At 33.1% G+C, this 27,733-nt stretch overlaps 2 protein-coding genes across 7 annotated transcripts in view; one reads left to right on the top strand and one right to left on the bottom strand.

The window, feature by feature from the left end:
- Positions 1-1,406: 1,406 nt before the first annotated feature.
- LOC102587552 (mediator of RNA polymerase II transcription subunit 25) lies at positions 1,407-17,324 on the bottom strand. 6 transcript variants are annotated; one of them, XM_015303033.1, is made up of 14 exons: positions 17,058-17,324; positions 12,560-12,590; positions 12,300-12,363; positions 11,617-11,747; positions 10,671-10,856; positions 10,524-10,589; positions 9,369-9,579; positions 8,312-8,451; positions 6,142-6,195; positions 5,670-5,698; positions 4,765-4,853; positions 4,548-4,641; positions 1,903-1,992; positions 1,407-1,798 (listed from the first exon to the last, which is right to left on the bottom strand). In XM_015303033.1, exons 4-12 carry the CDS (start codon positions 11,740-11,742, stop codon positions 4,604-4,606), a joined length of 939 nt encoding a protein of 312 aa, XP_015158519.1. In that variant the 5' UTR covers positions 11,743-11,747; positions 12,300-12,363; positions 12,560-12,590; positions 17,058-17,324; the 3' UTR covers positions 1,407-1,798; positions 1,903-1,992; positions 4,548-4,603. The 6 variants fall into 6 exon arrangements, with proteins under 6 accessions (XP_015158519.1, XP_015158520.1, XP_006362546.2 ...); XM_015303034.1 differs by lacking the exon at positions 17,058-17,324 and adding an exon at positions 16,560-16,658; XM_006362484.2 differs by lacking the exon at positions 6,142-6,195.
- A 7,482-nt stretch (positions 17,325-24,806) lies between these two features.
- The window catches only part of LOC102595401 (uncharacterized), a 3,486-nt gene continuing 559 nt past the window's right edge, over positions 24,807-27,733 (top strand). Inside the window, exons 1-5 of the mRNA XM_006362508.2 lie at positions 24,807-25,186; positions 25,780-26,114; positions 26,208-26,484; positions 26,594-26,670; positions 27,454-27,731. Coding sequence (XP_006362570.2) covers positions 25,054-25,186; positions 25,780-26,114; positions 26,208-26,484; positions 26,594-26,670; positions 27,454-27,731 — 1,100 coding nt within the window. The 5' untranslated portion in view covers positions 24,807-25,053. The remainder of the gene's footprint in view (positions 25,187-25,779; positions 26,115-26,207; positions 26,485-26,593; positions 26,671-27,453; positions 27,732-27,733) is intronic.

Below are 27,733 nucleotides of genomic sequence, written 5' to 3'. Positions count from 1 at the left end.
TAAATATGTTCAATTGAATTTTTTTCAGCATTTTTGAGGACCTTTTACTCTCTTTGTATTTTTCTTAGTCATAACTCACAAATTTATTATGATGCACTTGTTCCAATGAAGTGTCAAATTCCAGTGTATTGAAAGTTGGTGTATTAAACTCACATACATTAATAGTTAATGACAACGTTCGATAACAGAGTCAGAAATTTGACGCAGAATATGCTAGTTTTGTTAAAAAATTTCAACAAAGAGTGTTGCATAGGACCATTTTTTGCCTAAGGTGGCTCCGCCCATGACAATGTCATCTACATCTTCTGTCCATCTTTACTTGTTCATGTTAAACTTCAACACTCTTTATAAAGTAAAATGATAATTTTATTATATCACCTTTCGAATGAAATTAATAAAAATATTCTTTTTATTTATAATTTTTCAAAAGGTTTGTAAAGAAAAAATTGGGAATAAATTCTACTACCTACACTCTTTACCAAAAATTATTTTTAAGAAATTAGACACTTTTTAACTTTCAAAAAGCTTAATCAACCATACTATAGTCTATACTAGTAAAATGCAATAATGTTTATTTTGGGAACTTGTGCCTAGAGAAATGAAATTGACCATAAAAGCTGCACTAGATGGACACTTAATTTAGTTGATCATTTTTAATTGTTTTGGGGTATAAGAATCCAACATGTGAAAGGAGTTGTGTTTGTGATTTGTCTTAAGAAGAAAGGTGGGGCATTTACATTCATCATATTCAAAGTTTCCACAAAATAAAGAGAAAACATCTTTTTTCTTGTATTGATTTTGTTCGGAAGGGCCCTCTTATTTTAATGGCCTTATTTAATCAGTACTTTTTTGTCCCAACAAATTTGAATTTGAAGATTTCAAATGGGATAGTTATGTGTCTAAAGGCCATTCGATAGATACATCAATCAAAGATCTTACTTATCAGATAATTTTCCTAGTGAAGGAGCAAGTTTGACAAGCTAAGAAAGTCTCGTTGAAAGCAGGAATCGAAGCTATCTAATTTACAAAATATGTACATATAATATACATACATGCATTTGTTGTGTATATTTGTAAATTAGTTAGCCGAACAGTACATTTGTGTAAGAAGCCCAATTAATTCCATGAAATACCCACCACCTCCCACCAGCAACAGGTAACTTTGTTAACCAAAGCTAGAACAAATGAGAAAGAAGCACCAATCATTTTTTTGTCTTTCTCGTTGTTAGGTTGGGGCACCTTGGACATCTAGGAAAAATCATGTTTTTTTTTATCTAAAGAATTAAACCTGAGATCTCATATTGCTCAACCTACGTCATTGATCACTGGATCACACCAGTAGATCTTATGTTATCTAGAGAAAAATCTATGATCTCGAAAAAAGTTGAAAGATAAAAAGGTAAATATAACAAAAATGAAACTTTTGTTTCTTCAACCTGTAAATCCAATAGTTTCAACAGGAATAACTAACAAGCATTCCACAATGTGAGGTTTGGGTTTGAGGATGAAGAACAATAGTCATATTGGGCAAGCCAATTTCTCCAACAGTGCATGAAAAAAGAGTTCAAAATTCAATAGCTAAGTAGTAGAAATTTCTGCTGCTTTAGCTTGATGAAAATTTCTGCTATGGCTGGTAGTCAAATTCATTGTTACATTTAATCATCAAAACTCAAAAATTCTAGCCAGTCCTAGTTATCCGAATCCGCCTCAGTTATTGGTTGTGCTGCAGCTGCTGCACTCCGGGAGGTGGTTGTGCTTGCAACTGCTGGTTGGGTATCGTTGGCCTAAACCTCATGTTCTGAAAAAAATCAGACATCCATGAATTTGAGATATCACAAAAAATATAGCTCCATTTAAATGATCATGTAATCAAAAGATTCAAAGTGTGTCAAGGTTTCTTACCTCATTAGATAAAAGCAATCCAATTAAGCGGAAACTTCTATCAGCAACATAGATGAACAATGTCTGTGATGGTAGTTTAATTACTGCAGACTAAACAAATATAAAGAGAAAAATGTCAGTTGAGATTTCAGACTAAAAAAACTGCATAAGAGCTCCTTATTAAGTATCACATTTACATAAAAGAGAGAGAGGTTCGTGGATCGCCCACCCTCTCCGCAAAGGAAATAAAAAAGAAATATGGTAAAGGGCAGAGGAGCACAATTTTTTCAGTAGATAGTTCAGAGAACAGTCATTAGACCTTGCAATTTTCAATAGTGACTGAATTCAATTTGTATACATTGTAAATTAGAATTGCCACAGGGGAAAAGAAGATCATTTCATCAGATAAATACTACTAGTCAGAATAAAAAAGGGGGAATCGCTAAATCTCAGTGACGCGGTGAAAGATCTAAAAGAGGTGGATGATCCTCAGTCGCCACTCCTTTTGTAGTCAACCTGGCCCGAGAAGGTTTCTCAAGTCCCAGATCAAGTATGGGCTTCGGTGCCGTTGTGCAAGGCCTAACGACTGTATGGAGGATATCGACTGCCACAAATACTACTGGAACCAGATTAAGTTGCCAATTTCTGTAGCTTTCTCAAGGAGTGAGAAATTGATGACGCAGATGAATGTCTTAATGATCTGACTCACAATTGCCAGTATGCTGATACTAAAACTGCTCTACTTTGTAAGGTGTTAAGCAAGCAAAAATTCAACCACTAATGTGACTTCATTTTATAAACATCTCGAGTTGTCTGCAGATTCTGTATATATAGTGTCAAATATCCATGTGTTTCCTTTCTTCTGATACTCGCTGATGCTGTGAAATTTGAACAGTTTCTGCATCAACATGCTCTTAGTACCCCCACCCTAAACCCTTATTTTAGAAAGAAAAAGAAAATGAACCTTGTATTCAACTCAACCCAACAGCTAACAATGTAGTGAGAACCTTGTAAAGGGGTGTATCAACTCCAGGTGAATTGGTAGTGTATAAGGTATTATATTCCACTACAGTAGAACACTATCTACTTTTAAAAGCCTCTTTAAATGGATTATACGTCTACGTTTATGCACATAATTATATTAATTACATGGAAATGCAATACACATCTTCATGATAAATCAATAATGCTTCTGGAAGTTATAATATACACTACTTAGAGTAAGACTACCAACTTCAGATGATACATCATAAACAAGAATATCACACCTATGACCGTGGAGATGCCATAATTCATAGTAGGATCCTTAAACTTTGTTAAGAATCAAAAAATTATCAATATGGCAAGAGCCTATTCCTTGTAAATCTATGAAATGTGTAAAATCCCTTTAATTGTGTAAATAAGAATAGATTTACTCTTCTTTCCTTTTTGGGATACTTGTAAAAATTACGTAAACCCAACATGCTAGAGGGAATAAGCAAGCAATTCATTCTCAAATCTTTTCTTACTTTGCCTGGTATGAAAGCCTCTAAGATCTTGGTAGAGACTCAAATAGCTTCTGCTATTGGCAGCTGTGCCAGCCAAAGTGTCCGTCCCTATGATTATCTTCTTCCTTTTTGCATCTAGCACAGTTCTATCTCTCAGGCGATGGTTATAGCGCACTATTTCGACGACCGACCATGCTACTTCCTATGCGACTGGTGTCCTCCCATGATCTTGAATTTATATCATAGCCAAGGATTTGAATCCCTACTCTGAAAATTCTTCTATAAGAGTCGAGGGCTTGAGTCCCTACTCTAAAAGTTCTTTCCCCATTTCGCTGAAAGCTCTACTCTAGAAATTTTTTCTCCCTACCCTAAAAATTTCCCTCTCGGCCTCTCCCTCTTCCAATACCTCTTCCTCTAATTCTTTTTCTTCTTAAAAGAAGCTTCTCTCTCTTGTCCAAAAGTTCCATAATAAAGGACTATTTCCTTTCCCGGGAAAAAAAAGGAAATCTTTTTCTTCTTCTTATTCACCAATAAACCAAAATAATTTCTTCTATTTATTCACCAAAAAAGGCGGTTCAGACCAATGGAACTGGAATCCTACCTTCACCGGATGCAAGGGTAGAACACATATTCCATTACCCATTGCTTCGAATCTAGTGTTTCTTGAAAGAACAAAGCATGTCATAGATTGCCATCTTATTTTATTTTGATGACAAGGGAACCCACGACCGCTATAACTCGCAAACCACATAGGAGAGGTAAGACCCCACTCCTATGCAATAGCTCGCAAACCACACAGAGGTAAACCGCACTAGGCAAACCCTATGCAATGAGCTTGACCCAGAAGGTCAACCCCTTGTTGTCGCAAGCCCTGTTTCAAACTTGAGACCTCCATTATGGATGCCCCAAGCCAAACCATCTGAGCCACCGATTGAACCGGATTGCAACGTGGCATGTTTCGTCAACTCAAATGATCAACTAGTAAATATTCTTACAAATTACTTTGTGGCTCCAAAATTGAGAATATTTATGGCAACTTAAGAACATACTCGAGGGAATAAGCAAGCAATTCATTCTCGAATCTCTTTTTTTCTTTTTACAACTCTAATATTCTAGCATAATGAATTATAACTGAACTCTGCTCTACTCGCAAAATCTTTAAGACTTGAGAAAACTTACTAAGTTCCTTTCTTGCAGATTGTTAAGAACTCCATGTCTGTCAATTGCCCAAAAAGCTAGAATATCTGCCTTTCCAGTGGTGCACTGTCTAACTCTAGCATAAATGTCACAAAATATCAGGAGCTGTAACTTGTACTTTGCATGACTGAACAGGAATCAATATCTGATAAATGAAGAAGATCCAACAAGATAAGAAGTTTTGTCTCAGAAAAATTACTGTTGAAACATATGATCTTTGAGCATAAAGCGGTGAATTTGCAATGTTTGGGGTGAATTTGCAATGTTTGGGGTAAATTTGCAGCAGGCCTGAGAAAAATAAAAAAACAGTTCAAAGTATTAACGTAGTCCAACACTTTGAAACTTTTATGGTTGATCAAAGAAGACATCAAGATAAACAAAGAGGAGGAAAAAGGCATCAAGTGATTGTAAAATTAAAGAGCAATGCAGAGGAACGGGACTTTATAGGACTTCTGTAAGTACTTTCAGCAAATGTAATTTTTTGTGAAATACCAAGCTACCAGTTATAGATCCTAATCACTCAGATCCATTAAGAGATTGTAAAATTAAAGAACAAACACTGTTAAAGTTTAATATCTGAATAGATTTAGAACTAAAAAACAAAAGACTTGATGACGAAGATCTGAAATCTAAATAAGAATAAAACCTTCATTGACTGCAAACAAATGAGGTCTTACACTATCTCCTTTTCATTACTAAAAGAGGAAATTGGATGAGCTCTAGTAAAAGAATATTGTTAAGGATCATCAGACTAAAATCACCCATCTCTCCCAAAGTAACAAGTTTTGAAACTTAACAATGAGGTCTTTCGTCTCTTCACCAATTTTTAGTTCACTGCTGTTGGAAGAACTTGAGAGGTTAAGTTCACGAGAAATGAAATCTATCTTATTTTTGAGTTGAGTCCTCAACATCAGTTCTTTAGTTTTATGTGATAAATGTTGCCATCTCTGTACCATCTTAACCTTGAAACATAATGATACACTCTCCTACACACGAGGAGAAAGAATTCTGTAGCTTCATTCAACAGAGGGTTACTACCATTGCAATCAACTTGAATTGTAAATGTTGGACAGTTGAAACAAGCATTAATGAAAATGTACTTACGATTCAGAAGCTGAAGATTTCTTGTACCCCTGTCACGAGAGAAAATAAACCACAAGATCTTACTCAATCATCAAAGAATTAAATAGACATTTTAAAACAAGAAAAAGGAATTACACAATAGTTTTTTCAATAATAAAAAAAAACGAGAAATCCCCGAGGGTCACTGGCTCATGATTCGAAACTCGGTAGATAAGGAGTCGGACCCTCTGTCCTTCTCCACTTAAATAACAGGAATTTTTCTAGAGAAAAGGTTCGACCCGTGATGTGTGCTTAACCTACACATCATGGATTGTGCTCTTACCATTAGACCAAAGCTCTGGGATCAGAACTACATAATACCTCAACATGCTACTTTATCTATCAAATGAAAATTGGAGCGCCATCCTGTGGGTTTTAGCACCTAACAATGAAAACTATTGAAAGGAACAAAATTCTAAATAAAACTTCCCACACAAGACAAATTTAAACACACCTGTAGTTTCGAAATATGTTCAGGTTGACCCCCCCTCACCATACATAAATTTCCCTGAAACATTTTCATCAAAATGTTAGCAATGCTTCATCAACATCATGTCAAAATGCAGTAGCCTGCACTTAAATCTCTAAGGACGAATATTGGGAAAAAGAATAAAGCATGTGGATGACTAAAAAGTTCACCAAATCTCCATTATAGAAACATACACCGAAAAATACATCTGAAGATATCAGCAATACCAATCCCATTTGCCAACATAGCCAATAACTTGAATTCATGCAATTCATAGGGAAATACCTACACTAAACACATTCTGCTTTTGATAGTAGTATTATGAGAACTCCAAAGTTCTACTTTGTTGGTCCTTTACCAGGCCTTGTCACAATTTCTTGGCAAAGTCAGTGCACACAAAGGTTTATTTATCTATTGCATCACAAATAACTTTTTTCTCGAGGAATTAAGATCTCTTGGAGACTTAAAAAGAATAGAAGAAAATGGCCTTTTCAGATCTCTTATGTGTAAAAGTGAAGATCACTTGTAACTTGTAAGAAAAACATAAAACTAAAAATAAAATTGCAAGTGACCTAAAAAGCCAATTCTCCCCTTTTTCTCCATAACAAAGAGGTCACAAGTTAGGTAATTCACAAAAGTTTGGTTATGGTTCAAGTAAATAAAACTGAAGTAATATCATACAAAATAGTACTAGTCGTTTTTTCGCAATACATATGAAGCAACTTAGCACTTCTCCAAATTGTCAAGGAAGATTAGGTCACTAGAATAAGCGTAGAAGAGTAAACAAAGCACCATATTTTTAATAGAAAAAGTAAAATACCTAGCTGACTTCTTACTATTGCCCTTCTCAGCTAAAAGCATTGTCTATGGCTCAACAACGAAAAAAATATATGGCCCTTTCTGACTGTCAACTTTCTTGATGTGCCAAAAAGCCTGTTAATCATGTTCTGCTCATAGTACTTCCACTTTGACATCTTAAGATGCCATGTTAACTACTTTGGTTTGAGTGTTTTCTTACAAACTAATTAATTCGATACTCATCTTTTATCAGAAAAATTCAGTACTCATCCAGTCGTATCAAGCTTAAGCATCATCTTGCAACTATATGCTAAATGCTCATCTAGTCAGTTCATGTTTTAAGTATTGTTCAATAATTGTTCAGTTAGGATTTTGCATGGCGAACCCCCTCCCTCCCTCTCAATGAGCCATCCTCTGATTTCACAGTTTTATTTTCTGCTATCTTATACTGTTCATAATCCTAACTTAAAACTCTCTGAGACTATGTCACTAAAGAAAGCAACAAAATGACTAAGAACTGGAACACATCACTGAATTTTGTTGAACTAGGACACAATTCACATTAGTTTAATTTCTTTACTGCCTTTTACAAATTTCCGACATCACTGGTCAACAGTCTCTTTTGTTAATTACTGGTCAAATAATTATCAATGGAGCAACTTCATTTCAAGGTTGAGTAACTAGAAACTGGATATTAGGGTCAGAGTAAAGCATCAATTCAGACTTTACAAGAACAAATCTTCCAGATATTGATGGATGAAACTTGGATGTGATATTTGCACAGTTGGTGTCTAGGAAACGAAGCAAGATATTAGCAGTCAATTGAAACCTTCAAAGTGACTTCAGAAAAAGCCCATTAACAGAATTCGGAAGTGGTCATCACAGACATGTGCAGTAAACAACAAAACTCTACCACCATACAAATCTTTCAGCTTATAGAACTTAGGCGTTACACTACAATGATCATGAGGTTACACCAAATAACAGATAATTTGTAAAACTTTTGTTCTTTTTCAAAAGTTAAGACAACTTAGCCTAAGCCATAAGCCTGCCAGATCACAGTGAGAAGAAAAAATAACCACTACATAGCGGTTTAGGAGCATCCAATGTAGAATTGACATCAGAGATAGTAGGGCTAGTCAATTAATGAATCACAAACTTCTTGACTTTTAAATCAAGGTATCAACTAGCAGCATAAAAACATCAACAAAAACTAAATATACGGCACTCTTTAAAATAGTTCAAATTTAAATCATAACTGTCATTTAGACAGTAAAAACTTTATTGGAGGATTTTCTTATGGAGCATAGAGTCTGCCGTCCATCTTCAGCTCTTTCTACTTATTAGTTGGCCTTACCTCCCAGAATTCGACATAACCTGATGGAGCTGATGGTACTGTAGCCAATGTTTGCTGCTGAGATAGAGACATGTTAGCCTCTGCACTGTTATTCCTGCCAAGAGGAATAGTTCCAGCTGAAATTGGTTGTTGATTCATAACTGAAAGGTAACAGAAAAGAGTCAGAGCTCCTTCAACAAAACTCAGTGAATCACTAATATAACATAGGATGCTCTACAGGAGATTTATGAACCAACAACTATCAACATTGAAGCAGTTTACATATGTTACAGATGAGATTCATTAGTTTTGACTTGCATTAATTTGAAGTGAAAAGTAAGACAGTATTCATGCAGAGATACAACTCAACCCAACATCAGAAAAGGACAATGATAGATGAGGTTAAGAAGAAGAAAGGAAAAGTTCCGACTACTTTTATGCATCAAACAATTGAGACAGGGTGATGGATATATATATTAGACATGTATTAGACTATTAGCAATAGAGGAACTGTATCCATTAAGCAATCAGTCATCTATCTAACAGGTCTAGCCCAACACCAGCAGTTGCAGCAAATTAATCATCAACAGCATAAGGAAGAACAAAAAGGAAAAAATAGAGTGAAAGCATTCACATTAATCCTGAATTGTGTTGGTTCACTATCATCATCGTTCATGATCATCTATTGTTATGCTGCTACTATTGATACTACTGTTATTACTATAACTATTGGTATTATTATTTGGCTTTTTCTTCTGTCTGGATTCGATCAAGAGTAATGAAAAGTTTATGTTAAACCCAAATTATATCCAGCTAATACACTTCTTCCAGATATGGCAGATATGCTGTGGTATGTCTAACTTCACTGTGCTGCAGTTGTTGTCAATCGCTCCCTTTCATTCATCATTTAATCATGGACTTCTCCTCTAGAGGGTACTTCTCATTTTATATTCACAAAATAATCTTCTTTCAACAGAAAAAGGACATCTAAAATGAATCAGGCATATCTGTAACACTATCCAGAGAAAACATTCATACCAGGCATGTATGCAAGAGAGAGTTCCAGAATTTGCCTGACCTGATGGATTAGAAGTTGCTGCTGGACCGGAAACTGGAGGCACAGAAGACATATCCATTTCAACCAGGGTCTGGTTTGGCGCCAAACTTTCCATTTCAGTGTGACTGAAAGCAGCACAGGCCTCACTGAAATTTTCCGAAATTAATACAAGAAAATTTGGATTCTTAGACGTATCAACGGGCGGGGCAGCTGCTTGTCGATCGCATTTTCCCTAGATCAAGACAAGTTTGCACTTAGTATAGGTAACTAAAATGAAGGGGCAGTATGTTTCCTACTTCAAATCAGCAGCAATAAAATATAACCAGGTTAGCATTTGCATGCCAAGTCAGCAGGATTTAAATTTATTCTTCTGAATGATGAAAGGATTTAAAGACAGAAATCATGACTTAGTATGTCAAGCAAGAACATTAGCATGGGGGATTTCAAGATATCAAAAGAGAAACCAATAACTTATCCAAAATTCCCTAAATGGTGACAACTTTAAATTGGCAACAAAGTTTGGAAGAACCTACTTTTTTGGAGCACTTGGTAAATCTTTACTTATGATAAACAAGCACCATGAGTTCGAAATAATTGTGACTATAAACTTTACCATAGATCACCTTTCTCTATTGAAGACAAAACAATAACAAATGATAACGGCGTGTAGACTAATAAATAATGGTGGAGCAAGTGAGTAATTGAATCCACTCCATTGGAAAAATGTACTATGTGACATTTTATTGTTTAATTGAAACCCCCTAGTATAAATTCCTGGCTTCGCCACTGCTATCAAATTTGGATTTGCTATCCTAAATCCATAGTTTTGAAAAATTGGGATGCTCCTGACGGCATAACCACCCAAGCAAAAAACTTAAAAGAAGAGTTCCTCTAACAACATTCCATGCAACTTAAGACTATGTGCACTCATTGAAAGGGGAAAAAAAAAACTATATGGTACCATCACTTTACAGTCCGAATCTTCAACATTGAACTATTATAGATGAGTCCCAAATTTAGCAACTCTTTAATTGAAAGAGGGTGACGCAATTAATCCTACAGGAGTTTGAATGGACATGCAAACAGTAATTACCGTGTATCACTTCAACATATTATCAACAGGTTTTGACCCTAAAAACAAGGGGAAAAGCTCAATGAAAAATTGTCCATAATTACCGCATTATATATTGCTCTTAATTTCGGAAGCTTCCTTGGGCATATAACAGAGAGGGAAACAGAGCACTGCAAGAAAAGAAAACATTCAGCGGAGGAATATGAGGGAAGCACCATGGTTTTGAAGAGAAAAGGGTTATCAACCAGTACCTGAGGAAATGCCCTTGCAACTGTCTCAGCATCAGCTAGTCGAAGACTGGTATGTGCTTCATTATCACTCTGCTCCAGATTCAGCATTGCTGGATAATAAACTCGTCTAGGCAATGGATAAGGATTACTTGCAGCAACAAGAATGCAATGTCTTTGCCCATCAGCATTTTTGAGTGAAGAAAACATCTGAATGAAAAATCAGTCAAATGAATATATACGTGCAGTATGAGGAAGAAACAAATTTGTTTTGCAGAGAAAGGCAATGTGAGCAAAGTAGGAGCAGTTCAGGTTACATTGTGCTCCAACACAGAAAGAAATTCCATCCACTATATAATCAATTCCTCCTACAGTACGATATAGGTCGATAACAAACTTGGGGCTTTAAGTATTGGCAACCATTTGTCTGGTTTTTATACCAAACAATCACAGTGACTAACTCCAAAAAAGAAAACAGCACATTGGCATTTCTGTTTCAATCAGAAGCTTTTGTGACTTGTTGGCTATACCCCAAACCCACCCCCTCTTCATCCTCCCTTCAACCCATTTCTGTAAACTTCTTTTCTTGGATCTTTCTGGTATTTCTTTTACAAAAAACTTTTGGTTTCCCCAATTCATATCTACTAGTTTATACAGAAGAACCTTTAAATAGGAGGTCAAGAGGCTTAGTCACTATTCTGAACAGCAGTAGCATAGCAAAGAGCAACAACTACTACGCCTCAATCCCAAGTTAGCTAGACTGGTGAGTAATGGTACAGAATATACAAAAAATATAATTGATAATCATATGGACCTCATAGAACTCCCAAGAAAGCAAAAGAAAGCACAAAGAGGAAAGCGTGTAATAGAAAATAAAATAGTAAGAGATGCGTATACCAAGCAAAACAAAACTACTGCTCATAATATCAGAAATGCTCATTCTCAAAACATTATAAACAGTAAACCACACCATCAATGCTTCAGCAAGGCCTTCTGCAGCTGCAACATCATTGAAACCGCCGCCTGAGAAAGGTAGAGCTGATAGCCACTGGAAAAACAAATCTATGTCTTTTGTCCAGCCACTTTTTTGTAACATGCAAGCTGTGTAAGAGATGGTGAAACAGAAGATGGGAAAAAAAAATGAAATGTCAACCAGAAAGAAAAGGCTGTTTATTCTTAAGCAAGGAGAGGTGAAAGAAGCCTCAAAATATTAAATTAGGACGCATTACCCCCCATCAAAGTTTTATAAGCCATAAGCTATAAGCCCATCCAGTTCTTTGTCTACTCCATGGCTCATGTGAATAACACAAATTTAACAAATTCTTTTGTTGCAATAAATATTTGACATACGGAATCACATACTGAAATATTTCTCTAAACAAGGAGCACACGAGGATCAAAGAATAAGATCGTTCTAATAACGGTGGAGTGATGCCAACTATACAAAACAGTCCATAGAATGCCCATTAAGATGATTCACCGACTAAATTTCAGCCATCCAGATATCCTAATCTATTTGAAAATTGCTCCACACATGTTTGTTCTTTTTTCTAGTTGAGATTGAGACAGGGTCTGAAGAAGGTTTTTCTATGTGAATGACACAACTACTGTTCAGCCAAAAAAAAGGTAATTAAGAACAAAATGGATACAAACCACTGTAGGAATCATGCACATTAAAGACCACCAACGACAGCTCTACATCGCCAGCAGATGGGTTCTGGAATTTCAATTGAAGAAAAGTAAAATTAGCTTAAAAAAACAAAAGAAGTTAATTATCGCCTTCAACTCATGTTGTAATGGAATATAATATCCTCCTATTCAAGTAAATAGTATTTGGGCATTACAATCACCGTCATGGAATACTAAAAATGAAAAAAAAAGGTTTACAAGATGAACAATATGAATTTACAAACCTGTTCTATTGAATCAGCTTCAGCGAAGGACCTGAAAATTTTACAAAAGCCTATAAGCCAAACGCAACATAGATTGACATTTCAAATCAAGATATAGTTTCACAGCATCAAATTAAGATTTAAAGAAAACAGAAAAGGCTATTCCAACAGTATAAAACTCTCAACTTTCTCTCTTAAGTTATAGAAGCAGGCAATTAAGGATCTAAAACAACCATACTATCGGGGGAAAACGATTTCAAAATGAAAAAGATCTAGGAGTAGCAAATCTTTGAATAGCCAAGAAGCACCACAATCAATTTAGTGTACAATCATCACAAGGGTATTTTTGAAAAATCTCATTCTCTCAATGGGATAAGCCTATGAAAATGTCTACAACACCTATACTCCCGCAATAACAATGTTCTAGAAGATGGTTTGATTGAAAAAACAAAGAAAACAATGGCTTTGAAGAATCCCCAAACCAACAGCATATTCAGTAATCATTCAAGTGAAAGCTAATTAGTTCACTCCTCTAGCTAAAATCACTAAAGTGAAACAGAAAAACCCCCGAGATCGAATGGACGGTAATTGTTTGCCCTGTAGCTGATGAGAGAAAAACTTATGTGAGTTTTAATAACCTAAGATCACCCCTTACAACAACAATTGCATAAAAAAAAAAAAGAGAAACAAAACAAAATAGGACATAAGACATTTCAAAACAAGGAAAGAAAGTTATTGGATACTATATGTCATCTAATAATCACCCTTGAAAAGGAGAGAAATAAAAACTAATTTCACTAAAATTAATAGTTGGCACGACTCGATTCCAATTGAACAACCACACCAAAAAGGAAATAAGCTTCAGTACATTGATAACAGGAAAATAAATGACAAATCAATTCATTTTATCTATGTTTGCTTGGATCGTTTTCTCTTGACTGATTAATGAATTTTTCAGTTTCAAAAAAATTCCTTAACCAATAAAGAGAAAACAATCATAGCAAACATAGATCAAATGAAATGAGGGGGTGTATGTGGATGAGACTGTACCGAATCATTTTCTCGAGGTAATCGGAAATAATTGTTTTCCAAAAAGGTCCCATGGCACAAGTGCCTTCAACGACAACGATTAGTTGTTTTTTCATCATGTCTGCTTTGCTAATGATTCTACAGATTGATTGTTGTTCGCCGCCTATGATTCTATTTATTAGATGGTATACAAGTTCAGGGATAGGGTTTAAACTGAAAATGTATGTATAGACATCGAAATTTTGTTGGATTTAAGATGGGACTCTATAAGACTTAGCCCAATCCATGTTCTCGTTAGAGGTTGTTGGAGATTTGGATGGGCCTCTACAAAAATCATAAATACGTTTTTGTAGGGGTCAAATGAAACATGTTTATAATTCTTATAGAGGTCCATCCAAATCTACAAGAATCATAAACACCTTTTTATAGAGATCCTCAACGTATATAATTTGGGTTTGAAGAACATGGATTGGGCTAAATCTTGAAGAGGCCCATCTTAAAGCCAAAAAAATTCGATGTCTACACATACATTTTCAGTTTAAACCCTATCCCTGAACTTGTATACCATCTAACCAATAGAATCATAGGCGGCGAACAACAATCAATCTGCAGAATCATTAGCAAAGCACACATGATGAGAAAAAAGCTAATTGTTGTCGTTGAAGGCACTTGTGCCATGGGACCTTTCTGGAAAACAATCATTTCCGATCACCTCGAGAAAATGATTCGGTACAATCTCATCCACATACACCCACTCATTTCATTTGATCTATGTTTGCTATGATTGTTTTCTCTTTACTGGTTACTGAATTTTTCTGAAATTGAAAAATTCATTAACTAGTCAAGAGAAAAACGATCCAAGCAAACATAGATAAGATGAAATAATTGATTTGTCATTTATTTTATTGTTATCAATGTAGTGAAGCTTATTTCCTTTTTGGTTTGGTTGTTCTATTGGAATTGAGTCGCGTTGACGATTAATTTTAGTGAAATTATTTTTTATTGCTCTCCTTTTCAAGGGTGGTTATTAGATGACATACAATATCCAATAGCTTTATAACTTTCTTTCCTTGTTTTGAAATGTTTTATGTCCTATTTTGTTTTTTAATTCTTTTCTTTTTTTTTGCAATTGTTCTTGTAAGGGGTGATCTAAGGTTCTTAAAACTCACATCAATTTTTCTCTCCTCCGCTACAAAGCAAACAATTACTGTCCATCTGGCTCCAGGGTTCTTTTTGTTTCACTTTAGTGATTTTAGCTAGAAGAGTCAACTGAGTAGCTTTCGCTTGAATCGCTATTGAATATGTTGTTGGTTTGGGTTTTTCAAAGCCATTGTTTGCTATTATTTTTCAATCAAACCAATTTCTAGAACATTCTTATTGCTGAAGTATAGGTGTTGTAGACATTTTCATAGGCTTATCCTATTGAGATAATGGAATTTTTCCAAAATACTCTTGTGATTTCCCCAAACCTCTTTAAGAGGCCCTCTTGTACTAAATGATGGACAAAGCGGTTTAAGGAGTATATCAAGTCGTTCAAAGTTGCAATTAGTGAAGTCGGGTACCATGGTGGTTTCTCCTCTCTTGTTTGGAGATGATGCTTTGGTGTTCTCTGATGCAAATGAGATCCAGCTAGACTTCCTTGGGCAAGTCTTGAATTGGTTCTAGGCGGTGTTAGGGCTTAAAATTAACCTCAGAAAATGTAAGATCATACCCATTGGTGCAATGAGTAATATTCACATGCTTGCCGCAGTTTTACAGGTAGGGCAGGGTTCTCACTACTACCTACCTTGGTTTACCTTAGGTGATTCGAACAAGGATCTTGGTGTTTGGAATCTGATTATTTGGAGGGTAAAGAAGAGGTTAGCAAGTTGGCAGAAAAGATACTTATCCAAATAAGGCACATAAGTGCTTATTAAAAGCACATTATCGAGTATCCCTACTTATTGTATGTCACTGTTCAAGGCACCTGTCACGGTGATTGGTAAACTAGAAATATTGCAAAGAAATTTCCTTTCAGATGCAGTGGATTGGACAAAGGTGAGACCATGACATCTCCTAAGCAGTAGGGAGGGCTTGGGGCCAAGACTTGAAGGTTTTTAACAAAGTACTTTGGGTAAATAATTGTGGAGATTTCTGGTGGAGGAAGAATCTTTATGGAGGGAGTTGATTATGGATAAATATGGTGTAACCAAAGGATGATGGAGAACAAATGGGATCACAATGTCTTTCGGGTGTGGTGTGTGGAGGAATATAATGAAAGGGTGGGATGCATTCTTTGATAACATTGTTTTTAAGGCTGGAGATGGGAGCAGAGTTAGATTCCGCGGGAAAATATGGTGTGGAGGAGTGGTGCTTAAGGATGAATTTTTGGTGTTGTATAGAGTCTCTTGCCAGAGGGAATCGTCTATTTAGCAATTAGGGAACACAAGGAGATGGGAGTTTTTGGGATATGAAGTTTAGGAGGAATTTCAAGGATTGAGAGGTGACTGAGTTTCGAAGATTCCAAATTTACTCCAAAAGCAAGGTGAGCCAATTGACAAGTGTGACCTCTTGAGTTGGGATCTCAGGAATAACAACTCATTCTTAGACCTTAGTTAAGTTCTTTTCTGAGAACTAGAAGCTCCTAGTTAGGACAGAGGTTAGTTTTCCATGTACTTCGGTCTGGATTCCTAAGGTGTCGAGGAAGGTGTGTTGCTTCACGTGGCTAGGCTACTAGAGGGGTGATTTTGACGGCGGAGAATCTTAGAAAACGAAAAGTGGTTTACATGAGTTGGTGTTGGGTAATGCAACATACTGCCTGTTGCGAGGCCCAAGTGATGAGCGGGGCCCGTGTCACTCATGGACAGACATAGAGAATACATGATGAGTTTGGTTAAGAAATCAAATTGTGCCCTTTTTATCTTTTGACATACAATAAGCACTTGATGCTCTCTTGACAGAACAACAGTGAAAAATATTGTGGATTAAGCACCAAAAATTGTCAAAAAGCTACCTTTTTCAAAAGTCCTATGTTTGCAGCAAACCCCTTCAAATATCCCAAGTCCAAACCTAGAAAACCCCCACTCTAACCCTCTTCAAGAAGCTCCAGTCAAGGTCTCTGTTGAGCCAGAAAAAAGCTCAAGGTCAACATCCAACTTTGTTCTTGTTTCTTTAATGTATCTCTGTGTTCGATAAGCTCATACGAAGCATAGTACGATATAACTTAGTCAAATATAAACTAATTAAATCAAATCACACAAAATGCAATACATATAATCCTATACATTGCAAACATAATTAAGAAATTAAACATTATCCTTGGATCTCTCCTCGCTACCATCTTAAGCTTTTGGATGAGATCGTCATACAAATTAGCACTATAGCATATGAATATTACTAAAATTGACTGTCAACCCGAACTCAATTTCAATTAAAAAAAAAAAACACAGAACCAAAATAGTATAGTAACATGTTGCTGATATGAGTGAAATTGCATCTCCTAAATGAGTACCATATGGTTTTAAGCCGGCGTAATTCGAATCGACTCTTTACCGGAAAGTTCCATTAATTGCACCGCCGCACAAATGAACAACGATGAACTGTTTGTCCGCCATGTTTGCTTTGTCGAAGATTCTAGAAACTGAATACAAATTCCTTCGCGGGTTAGTTCTATCAAACTCCATAGCAATATCCATGAGCGATTAGCGAAGATTTAGAGCTTTTTCAGGTTTTTATACCTTTTCTGATGAAGAAGTACAGCAAACACCAAATGAAAAGCTTAAAAAGGAAATAAAAGTATTCAATCATAAGGTTAATTTAGCATTTTTTGCCACTCAATTATGTTTTTTTATTTTTTTTTATTTTAATCTTGATTATATCATATTAAGTTTTTAATTGATTTAATTGTTTACTTTTAATCATGTTTATTTGTATCATTGTATGTAAATATTCATAAGTTTACATAGTTCTTAATCGTTTTATCCCTTAATTACTTATGTGACATGTTAAATTTGTATTAGGGAAAGGGGGAGGGAGAAGTAAAGCTCGAAAAAACGAATCAATTTGTATAAGGACATTGTGATATATTGAGTAAACAGCTAAGGCAAAATTCACCCTTTAAGATCGATTATAACAAACTCGCATTACATGAACAGATTGGCATTATATATTTTAAATATATTAAGTTATTATTTCGAAAATATAATGCATGATTTACTAGTAACAATTTATGGACCAAAACTGTTATTTCAATGTGTATGCTCCATAAACAAAAGACAAATTAGTGTGAAAAAAATATATGAACCCACAAAAAAACTTACTTTTTTTCTGAGAAATTAACCAAATACTACAACTTTATAAAATAAATATTTTTCAAGAAAGGAAAAGGAAGACACCTTTAGCTTCCTATAAATTTGGCCCAATATGCTAGCATTGAACATTAGGGCCCATTCAAGTAGCCTCAAATCTTTAATTTTTAGCCATCTTTGAGTCTGCTGGCCTTTATTTCAAAAAGATGGTGAGAAAACATTTTCTGGTTAGTTTTTGAAACAAATGCAGCCTAGATTTTCACTCAATAATAACATAAAATATATATATTTTTTTAAATGATAAAGAAAATACCATGAGTTGGGTTAGCTCAACAGTATGTATTTTGTAGTTTTGTCATATTTCTACTAGGTACTAGATTATATGTCGGGGATGGAACTTGGGAACGCAAGGAGTTCATCAGAATCCTCTTTCATATACCTATCACCTCGTATGGTATTATTTATGTGATGGCTAGAACTAGTTGGTAAATGTTGTGACTATCTCATCGGATATTTATTATCTCGTGAAGTTTATACTATGTAGGTATCCTTTTTTATGGAGATTGTGTAGTAAACTGCCATCTTTTAATTTCTTTTTCAACTTATATATGGAGCTTTAGAATTATACTACATATAATTTTTTGAGTAAATTGAATATTTTGTGAGAAAATGTTAAACCATTGTGCAATTTTGTAAATTATTGTCAATGTTAAACGATAGCTTAATGTTTTATCTATAAGATTAAGCAATATAGAGCAAACATTAAGTCATAGTCTAACGTTGTCCGAAATAATTAATATTTTTTCAAAGATTATTTTTGCACAGCATATAAAATCAAGACACGTCTAAATAATGGCTTATAAAAAGGAACATTTACATTAGACGACCCATCACCTCAATGACACTTATATATCAATCACCCAACACGATTACTGAATAATTTTATCCATCAAAATCAAATAAACAAAAAGAAAACCTCCTATTTTATTTTATTTTTATTTATATCAAACTTTAAATTTTGAAAAACCACCTATTTTATTTTATTTTTATTTATATCAAACTTTAAATTTTGATCTCTAATAACTTCTAGTCATTTTTATTAATCGCTAGGTGCATGAATAACTCACATACTTTTTTGAAGATAAACCCTAAAAATTCATCATGAGATAAGGAATTAAGGATGCCAACTACTCACAAAATTTAAGATCCAACCCACATTCATATGAAAGGCCATTCATCATATTGATCTTTTTTTGGGGAGTGGGGGTGGGGGGTTTGTGGGTGACAATGTGACTTTTGCACTATAGTATATATTATAATATTACTTATTAAATATATTGTGCATGCAAGAAACAAATTAAAGTGCCTTTTTATGAAATGTCTTTCCATAATTGTGTTTCTTTTTGGCTCTTAAAGGACCTAAGGTCATTTCCTAAAATGGTGTCCCTATTTATTTTATTAAAGAATACCATTTTAGTACTTTTGGAAAAAATAAATCAGACAGATCAAAGATTCATTATTGGATTTGATGCCACTATTTTAATAGAGCACACCTTTTTGTGTGCTAGCTTCATTAGTACTTAGCAAAAATTCTTTTGTATTTTATTTTAATTCTTTTTGTTTAGGGATAATATTGATTTTTTGTATCTTGCTATTTAAAAGAAATATGGTTCTATCTAGGGTATTAGATCGGGTGTAGATTTTCAAGAACTCGGTAATTTCGCGTAGATCATAAATTTATATTCAGAAATTTAATAAATATATAAAAGTAATTGTTATAAATTCCGTAGCAAAGTAAGCGTTTCATCCAACGATAGAAACTAAACTATTTAAAGCTTTGTTACACTCTTCATCCCATGCGCACTATAATAAAAAAAATTGAGATCATTAAAAATCTACAAATTTTGAATTTTGAATTTTGAATCTGTCGAAATCCTATGGTCTTGTGTGTTCGTGACAAAAATAATAGAGAATTAAGTAGAAAGAAAAAACAGATAGAATAGTCTAATAGAGGTATACATTAACTATATTTAGATTAAATATTTTAAAGAACTATAGTTTTATGGAACCCCCATTGTTGTCCACATAACAAGAAGGCATTTTGAAAGAATATGTCTTTTCATATATCATTAATACCTTGACATAGGCCGGCGGAGCAACAACCGGTGAAGGTTGGTTTGGACATTGAACACGCTTTATCGAAAAATTAATTAAATTATATCAAAAAATTACAATTGTTGTATGTATCGAAAAATTAAATTATATCGAAAAATTAATTAAATTATATCGAAAAATTAATTAAATTATATCAAAAAATTACAATTGTTGTATGCATATATAAAATAGTCTTCGGATATATTTCGCTCCTTTTTTCCAGTTTAACTAGTATTATTTTTTCTTTCTTTATATTATACACGTTGTTTTCAGTGGCGAAGCCAGAAATTTCACGAAGGATGTCCAATTGCTAAAATGAACCTGCTCTTCTTAAAAAATGAAAAAAAAAATTGCTACAACACACGATCACTTTAAGTTTGTGTGTCTTTACACTTTCAAGGCGCTGAAACCACTAGGCTACATGATATTGTTGTGTCAAGGGTGTCCAAAATATGTTATTTATTAGCCACTTTATTTATCATTTTACTTGTATATACGGTATAATTTTTCGATGAAGGGTGTCTTATATAAGGGTGACTACGCCACTGGTTGTTTCGCTTTGATATATATTATCTTATTATTGTTTCAGACGATGGTCTTTCAAAGCCCACTTTTGTTCTTTCTCAAAAGATAAAGTTTGTGTACATTCTACTCCCTCTTCAAACCTCAACTATGGAATTACATTAAATTTTTTGTTATTATTGTTCTTAACGAAATTTCTGATTTTACTGTTAATTAGACGTCCCTGAGCATTTTCACTCTCTTATTATATCTCATGTTTACTTATTGATCATGAAGGATACTATATGTTTTTATAGAACTATATCAATATATCAATGGTCTAACAAACATAACAGGGAATACGATTATTTTATCTGGTTTTCAATCATTTGTATAAATCTTTTTTTTTAAAAAAAATAGCGATAAATAAATTTTATAGCTTTACACCAAAAATCATCGTTGAATTAGCAAAAAAATTAGCTATGGATTATCAGGAAAATTGCTAGTTGCGAGCTATTTAGTGGAAAATTGTAACTAGTTCCATTTTTTTTTCTCTTGGTAGCGTATATTTAGGGGTACTATGGAGTATATAAGACTTTCAACAATTAACTAATTTCACCTTTCGAATATATATGGGGGGGAGGGTTGCTTTGCCGGTTTATTAGTTTGTTCTCTATTTTTCTTTGTGTTGTATTCTATTTCATTGTATTACATATTAATAAAATTAAAAAATCACTATCAATACCTCGATCTAGGTCCAGAATAATCTTTTGTTTCATAACCCTTGGTCTTGTAAGTGCATGCAAAGTTAGCTAATGCCTAATGGTCTAGATATCTTCTAGATATCTTCATCGACTAAGATGTTAATTAAGTTACGTTGCTAATAAAAGACTTCTTGCTAGTCAATAACAATGATATTTTGGTGAGAGGTAGCTGTCAAAATGCCATTAATTCGTACATTTATTTACTATATAGTAAAGTAAATTAGAAAACTAATTAAATATAAAATATTATCCCAATCTTATTGGTAACTTGTTATCTAATCATGTATCTTTCAACCAACTATCGATTAGAAATATTAAATTAATAAAAATATTTCCCTTACCTAGCGTTAGCGTTAGAAATGTGTAGATTTAGTTATTTTAGCCCAAATTTTAATCTTATTTTACGTTTGATAGATTTCACTAAACGGGGGAGGGGTTTGAATTTTATGAAATGAAACCATTATTTAATCTGAAATACTAGCTCTTCTAACTAATTTTTCAACTTTAAATTAAGTTGAAGTAGAAATAATCATATAAGATGACCATGATAGAGAGATTGCCCTATTAAAAAACAATGAATGAACACTACAGGAAAAGTGTGAATTACATGAGGATTTTTCTAGGGATTAGTATGAAAATTCGCAGAAAAATAATTTTCCTGCAAATTTTCATATTAATCCGCAGGAAAATTCCCATGTAATTCACCATTTTCTAGTAGTGGAATTAGCAAGGTCAAAAATTCATATTAATCCTATTTAACGCTAAATAAAAAATGGGAAAAATTCATTTACCTAGGAGTTATTGCTTAGCTATGGATCGTTTAGAAATTATTGACATATGGAGTTAATTTCATATTTTCTAGTAATGTTGATATTCTAAGGCGGAGCTTAACCCTAATATAGTGCAGTAAATTAGGTTGTTTCTCTTTTAATTAGAGTCTCTGATTATAATTTTAAAAATGAAAATTTTCTTAGCAGAGAGTGCTTGCTTTCGAATGTAGACATGAATCCAAAATAATCGCATTCCAATGTAAGTATCGAATATCCAAATTCCGAATTGAAAATAATATTTTTTTAAAAAAGTAGTCCATATATATAGTAAAAAGAATATTCGGACACAACCTACTACGGTCCCCAATGTAATGGGACCCAATCAACGACAATTGTGCCAGATCAACATTAGTGCGTTCTCATCACGCATTATGCCATGCGTCTTGGACACACAACACACGGTTCTCTTTTGCCCCTTTGAGACACCAAAAGCCAACATTATTTAAACGAAATTTTAATAGCTCGATTAGTTAGTTATTGAAATTTCATTTTATTAATGAGTGTTTGATTCTTCATCTCGTAATTCCGTCTTATTTCTCTTTTCCTATTCTCAATTTTTTTTTCAAAAAAATAAATCATAGTCAAGGTGGATGGCGCGTGTAAGCACGCGCGTTGGAAAGATTCATTGAAGTTTTTGATGTGTTGTCGTGATTATTCTGAGCCAAAGAAACGGAGTATATTCCAAGCAAAAAAGAAAGTTCTAGAGTGGCTTTTGTTAAATTACATTTTGACCCTTCATATTTGTACATTTTGAATTTTGACCTTATAGTTTTTTTTTTTTTTGGTTTGTTACTGTTAGTGAAGCCCCTCAATTTTTGTTTCATCTCTACATTTACCCAATTTGTATATTTTGTTTAGTGAATTAATGTTGCAAAGTTTGTTTGTTCATCAATTCATTTATTGATATAAGAAATGAACTTGAGACTCCATGAGGTTAAGGTATTGTTAGTTGTACAAATGTGTAGCGTATATTGATAATATTAAGATGTTCAAATGGTGACGAGTTATCAAATTGTATAGTAATATTACCTTGCTACGTATGTCTTAAAACTCTATTAATATTTTCTAAAGTAAATTTACTATAGCATGTGATAGCAGTTAAAAACACACACGTTCCTCATATAGATTTGACTCCATAAATACCTAGTGTGTTATAATTTGTGCTAGTTAACATTAGAAAAGAAGTGATAAAATAATACTCCACCCGCTCACTTTTACTTGTCATATTTGACTTGACACTTCTATTAAGAAAATAATTATTGATATAGGTGTTTACCAAACTATCTCTATTAAATGATGTTTAGCATTAAGTCTTGAAAAATGATTTGAAGAAAAAGTATTTAATGTTGCGGGTATACATGAAAAAATATAATTATTTTTTCTTAATATCTCAAAAGTGACGAGTAAAGATAAAAATCTATTTTAAGAAAAAGTAACAGATAAAAATGAATGAAGGAAGTATAATAATATCAATTCTAAAGACCTTAATATAGCTCATTACTTTATCGATTATCTGAATTTTTACCTTATTGGTGAAAGTTCGATTCTTCGTGGTGTAATTCATTTCCCCAACACTAATTCTAGTTGGAAAAATGAGAAATAGTAGTAGGTATGTTAAATGTGACTTTTATAATCTAGAAGGACAAAAGAGTAAAAAAAGTTTGATCTTATCTTGATAGTGTAATATGTAACGTCAATGCCAGCACACATTATTTTTTTAAATTTTATCATATAATATAATAAAAATATAAGAATCACTCTTTCGAATATTCACAACTCTCTAAAAAGCACTAAACCTAACCCATCAAAGATTCGTTTCGTATGCGACGCCCCGACCTCGACCCTTCTCCCCCACGCACCACCTTTCCAAAAAAATTAAAATATCATATATATCTTTTTGAGTTACTATTTGAAATTTATTGTCTCGACTAATTGAAATTACGTTTCATAAGTCCATTATCAAGGCAAATGTTCTCTATTCAGAAGTTTTTTTTTTTGAGATGTTTGATTAAGGATAAAGAAATGAATAACTTGATTCATATCACTTGATATTACATAACTATTAAAACAATATGAATTAATGATGAATAAATTATGTAGCTAAACAACAAAATTCATTACTAATCTTATTTAAAGTTGAAAGAGTGATTTAGTAACGAATTAGTGATGAAGCTCTTGGCTAATTAGTTTTAGACTTTTGTAGTGCATATTTTTGTTCTGATTAATTCAATTCTAAGAAAAAACGTTCCTTACCAAAAATTTATTTCTTTTAAAGGTTCAAATTTGAAATTGTGAATGAACTTTATCCGTCAACCACACTTCTTTATAATTTATGATATTGGTTAGAGTAATCCATATTTGTATTGCGCATGACTCATAATAGGAAAAACGTTCCTTCCTACTAAACATTTCTCCATCTTCATATTTAAATTCGAAATCTCTTTCATCTTCACATTTTTTATAATATAATTTAGTGATACATGTTATATTAATTCGGAATCGTAAGACATAGAATAAAATTCTTATCAAAATAACATTGCTTATCTTAATTATTTTTCATTTTTAGAACTCAAATTCAAACTCGAAACCATTAGTCAACAGCAAAGGACTTGGTGGTCTAGCTAGATGTTTCTACATGTACCAAGATTAAAATCTTTTTTTATTTCTCATATACCAAGTTTATTCCCTTTTATGATTCTTCTTAGATCCCTTTATTCTTTAAATTTCCCATTCCGGATCTCTCTATGTTTATAACAAAACAAATCAACTCTCTCATTTAAAATCCTCCTTCTTGGTCCCCTCATTTCTCTCATTATAGCCTTTGCTTTGCATAATAATATTAAATAAATTAACAATTATTTTTCTTCCATACTTTCCTTCTTAGGTCAATTAAATCATCTCACAAAAGCTGGAAAATTTCAAAGAAAAATTCCTTTTTCTTTACAAAGAAGATGATGAACAACAACAATTTTTCAGAGAAAATGGAGAGATGTCAACAATATATTGATGCTCTTGAACAAGAAAGAACAAAAATTCAAGTTTTCTCTAGAGAACTTCCACTTTGTCTTGAACTTGTTACTCAAGGTAAAAATTTTTTTTCAAGAACTCACTTTTTATCCTAATCCATACAATATAACAAAACTCCATTTCTTCATTTTTGTAATTTTTTTTGTTTCAAGATTTGTAGTATTCAAACAAAATAATGAAACCCCATTTCTTCATTTGTTGTGATTTTTTTCTTCAAGATTTTATACTATTCAAACAAAATAATAAAACCCCATTTGTTTGATTTCTTCATTTTTTGTGATTTTTCTTTTTGTTTAATGTGGTAAAGATTAAATTTAGTGTTCCAAATGGTTTATTCATCAAGATTCTATACTATTTATCAAAATAACAAAACCCCATTTCTTAATTTTCTTCATTTTTTGTGATTTTATTGAAAATTTTATTCTACTCATCCTCTAGCATGACTCGAATACTCAATTACTAATTAACATGAAGGTGTTCAATTACTTGAGCAAGCGTTACTAGTGATTCAAACAAAAATAATGAAACCCTATTTATTAATTTTCCTTTTTTATGCCTTTCAAACAAAATAACAAAACAACATTTCTAAAATTTGTTAATTTTTTTTATTTTTACATTAATTTTATTTTTTGTTTGTTTTTAATGTGCAGCTATCGAAACTTACAAGCAACAATTATCTGGTACAACTACAGAATACAACCTTAATGCACAATCTACTGAATGTTCTGATGATGAACATACATCTAGTGATGTTCCTGTTTTGGAAGAATTTATTCCATTAAAAAGCACATTTTCTCATGAAGATGAAGATGAAGATGAAGAAGAAGATGATGAAGAAAATCAATCTCATAAATCAAAATCTTTAATTATTAATAATAATAATACTAGTAATTCTACTAGTTCTAAGGATACAAAAAATAAAAAATCTGATTGGCTTAGATCTGTTCAGCTTTGGAATCAAACTTCAGATCCCACCCCAAAAGAGGTAATTAATTTTAGAAAAAAAATAAATTTAAACACTTCTGTTAATTATTTTTTTTGTTGTCTAATTTTTACTATTTTTGTGGGGGTATTTTAGGAATTAACACCTAAAAAGGTGTCGGTTGTAGAAGTGAAGAAAAATGGAAGTGGAGGAGCATTTCATCCTTTCAAGAAAGAGAAAAATGCCGTCGCCACCGTAGAAACAACGCCAATTAGTGGCGTTGTTTTGGCGGCGACAGATAGTTCCACCGTCGAGAATGGCGGTGGAAATAAAAAAGAAGATAAAGATGGACAAAGAAAACAAAGAAGGTGTTGGTCTCCAGAGTTGCATAGAAGATTCTTACATGCCTTACAACAACTAGGTGGATCTCATGGTAATAATTTTAAAGAAAAATAATTTTCTTTTTAAATTTAAAACGAATTTTACTGTTTAGCTATAATAATTATCCGTCGTAATCCTTTGTATTTAATTTTGTTTTGCAGTGGCTACACCAAAACAAATTAGGGAGTTAATGAAGGTGGATGGACTCACTAATGACGAAGTTAAAAGTCATTTGCAGGTTTGTTTAAATGATTAATGAATATTCTAGATTTTGTCTTTATATTTATTTATTTATTTTTGTGCTCCTTTCTTTTTCAAAAAAGTATTTATTTATCTTTGGCAAATGTGAAACGTGATAAACTTTGATGTATATCAAAATTTGGAAATTGGATATTTTATATTTTTTGTTTGGTAGTGCAAAATTGATTAGGGGTCCATCAACAAATTCTAGTACAAACTTGGATTATTTTGTATAAGATAGACTCAAGAATTTTGGATAACTACACCTTTACTTCCTATATACATATATTTTTCTTTTAAATTCATACGTAAATACATACTTTGAGTCGATTATTTATCGAAAACAGTTCTTCTATATTCTTAGAATGGAAGTAAGATTGTAAAATTATACTAAGTTTGTTGTTGTTGTTACTGCCGTTACGCAACTAAATAACAATATATATTTTTTGTTATAGAAAATCTACAACTTTTGAGATTTGGTTTAGCTAAATTTGGTAAATGTAGCTGTATATATATCTTTAGATGAGCTAAAAATCAAAAGGTACTTTGAATTTAGTAACTATAGTAAGCTTTCTAATATTCTTTATACAAATCTTCTTTTATATGGATACCAAATCAAGCAACATATATGATGTACAACTTTCCAAGTTATTCACCACTAATTACAAATTAAAATGTACAATTTTTTTTTACGTGACTTCATAGTGTAAAATTTCCTTTTTACATGAATATATATATATACATGCATGACCTAAATATCGTTTGTTGTCTTTTCATGTAGAAATATCGATTACACACGAGAAGACCTAGTCCTTCATCAATTCACAATAACAACCAACAACCAACACAATTCGTGGTCGTCGGAGGAATATGGGTCCCACCACCAGAATACGCCGCGATGGCCGCTGCAGCACCAGCGGCCTCGGGCGAAGCATCGGGAGTTGCTAACTCAAATGGAATTTATGCACCTATTGCCACTCATCCAAAGGGTCCACTCCATGATCATGCATCGGGTGGAACCCTAAGACAACATAACAACAAGTCGTCGCGCTCAGAGGAGC

The sequence above is a fragment of the Solanum tuberosum genome, unplaced genomic scaffold (assembly GCF_000226075.1).
Source record: "Solanum tuberosum cultivar DM 1-3 516 R44 unplaced genomic scaffold, SolTub_3.0 scf00410, whole genome shotgun sequence".
Taxonomy (NCBI): Eukaryota; Viridiplantae; Streptophyta; class Magnoliopsida; order Solanales; family Solanaceae; genus Solanum; species Solanum tuberosum.
This window is presented reverse-complemented; position numbering and strand designations above follow the sequence as displayed.

Excerpts from the sequence above, each read along its gene's own strand:
- LOC102587552 (XM_015303033.1), bottom strand. The coding sequence starts at position 11,742 with ATGTTACAAAAAAGTGGCTGGACAAAAGACATAGATTTGTTTTTCCAG. Across the intron at positions 10,857-11,616 it reads GCCTTGCTGAAGCATTGATG|ATGTTTTCTTCACTCAAAAA; the intron begins GTGTGGTTTACT and ends TTTTTCATTCAG. Across the intron at positions 4,854-5,669 it reads AAATCTTCAGCTTCTGAATC|GCCTGCTGCAAATTTACCCC; the intron begins GTAAGTACATTT and ends TATTTTTCTCAG.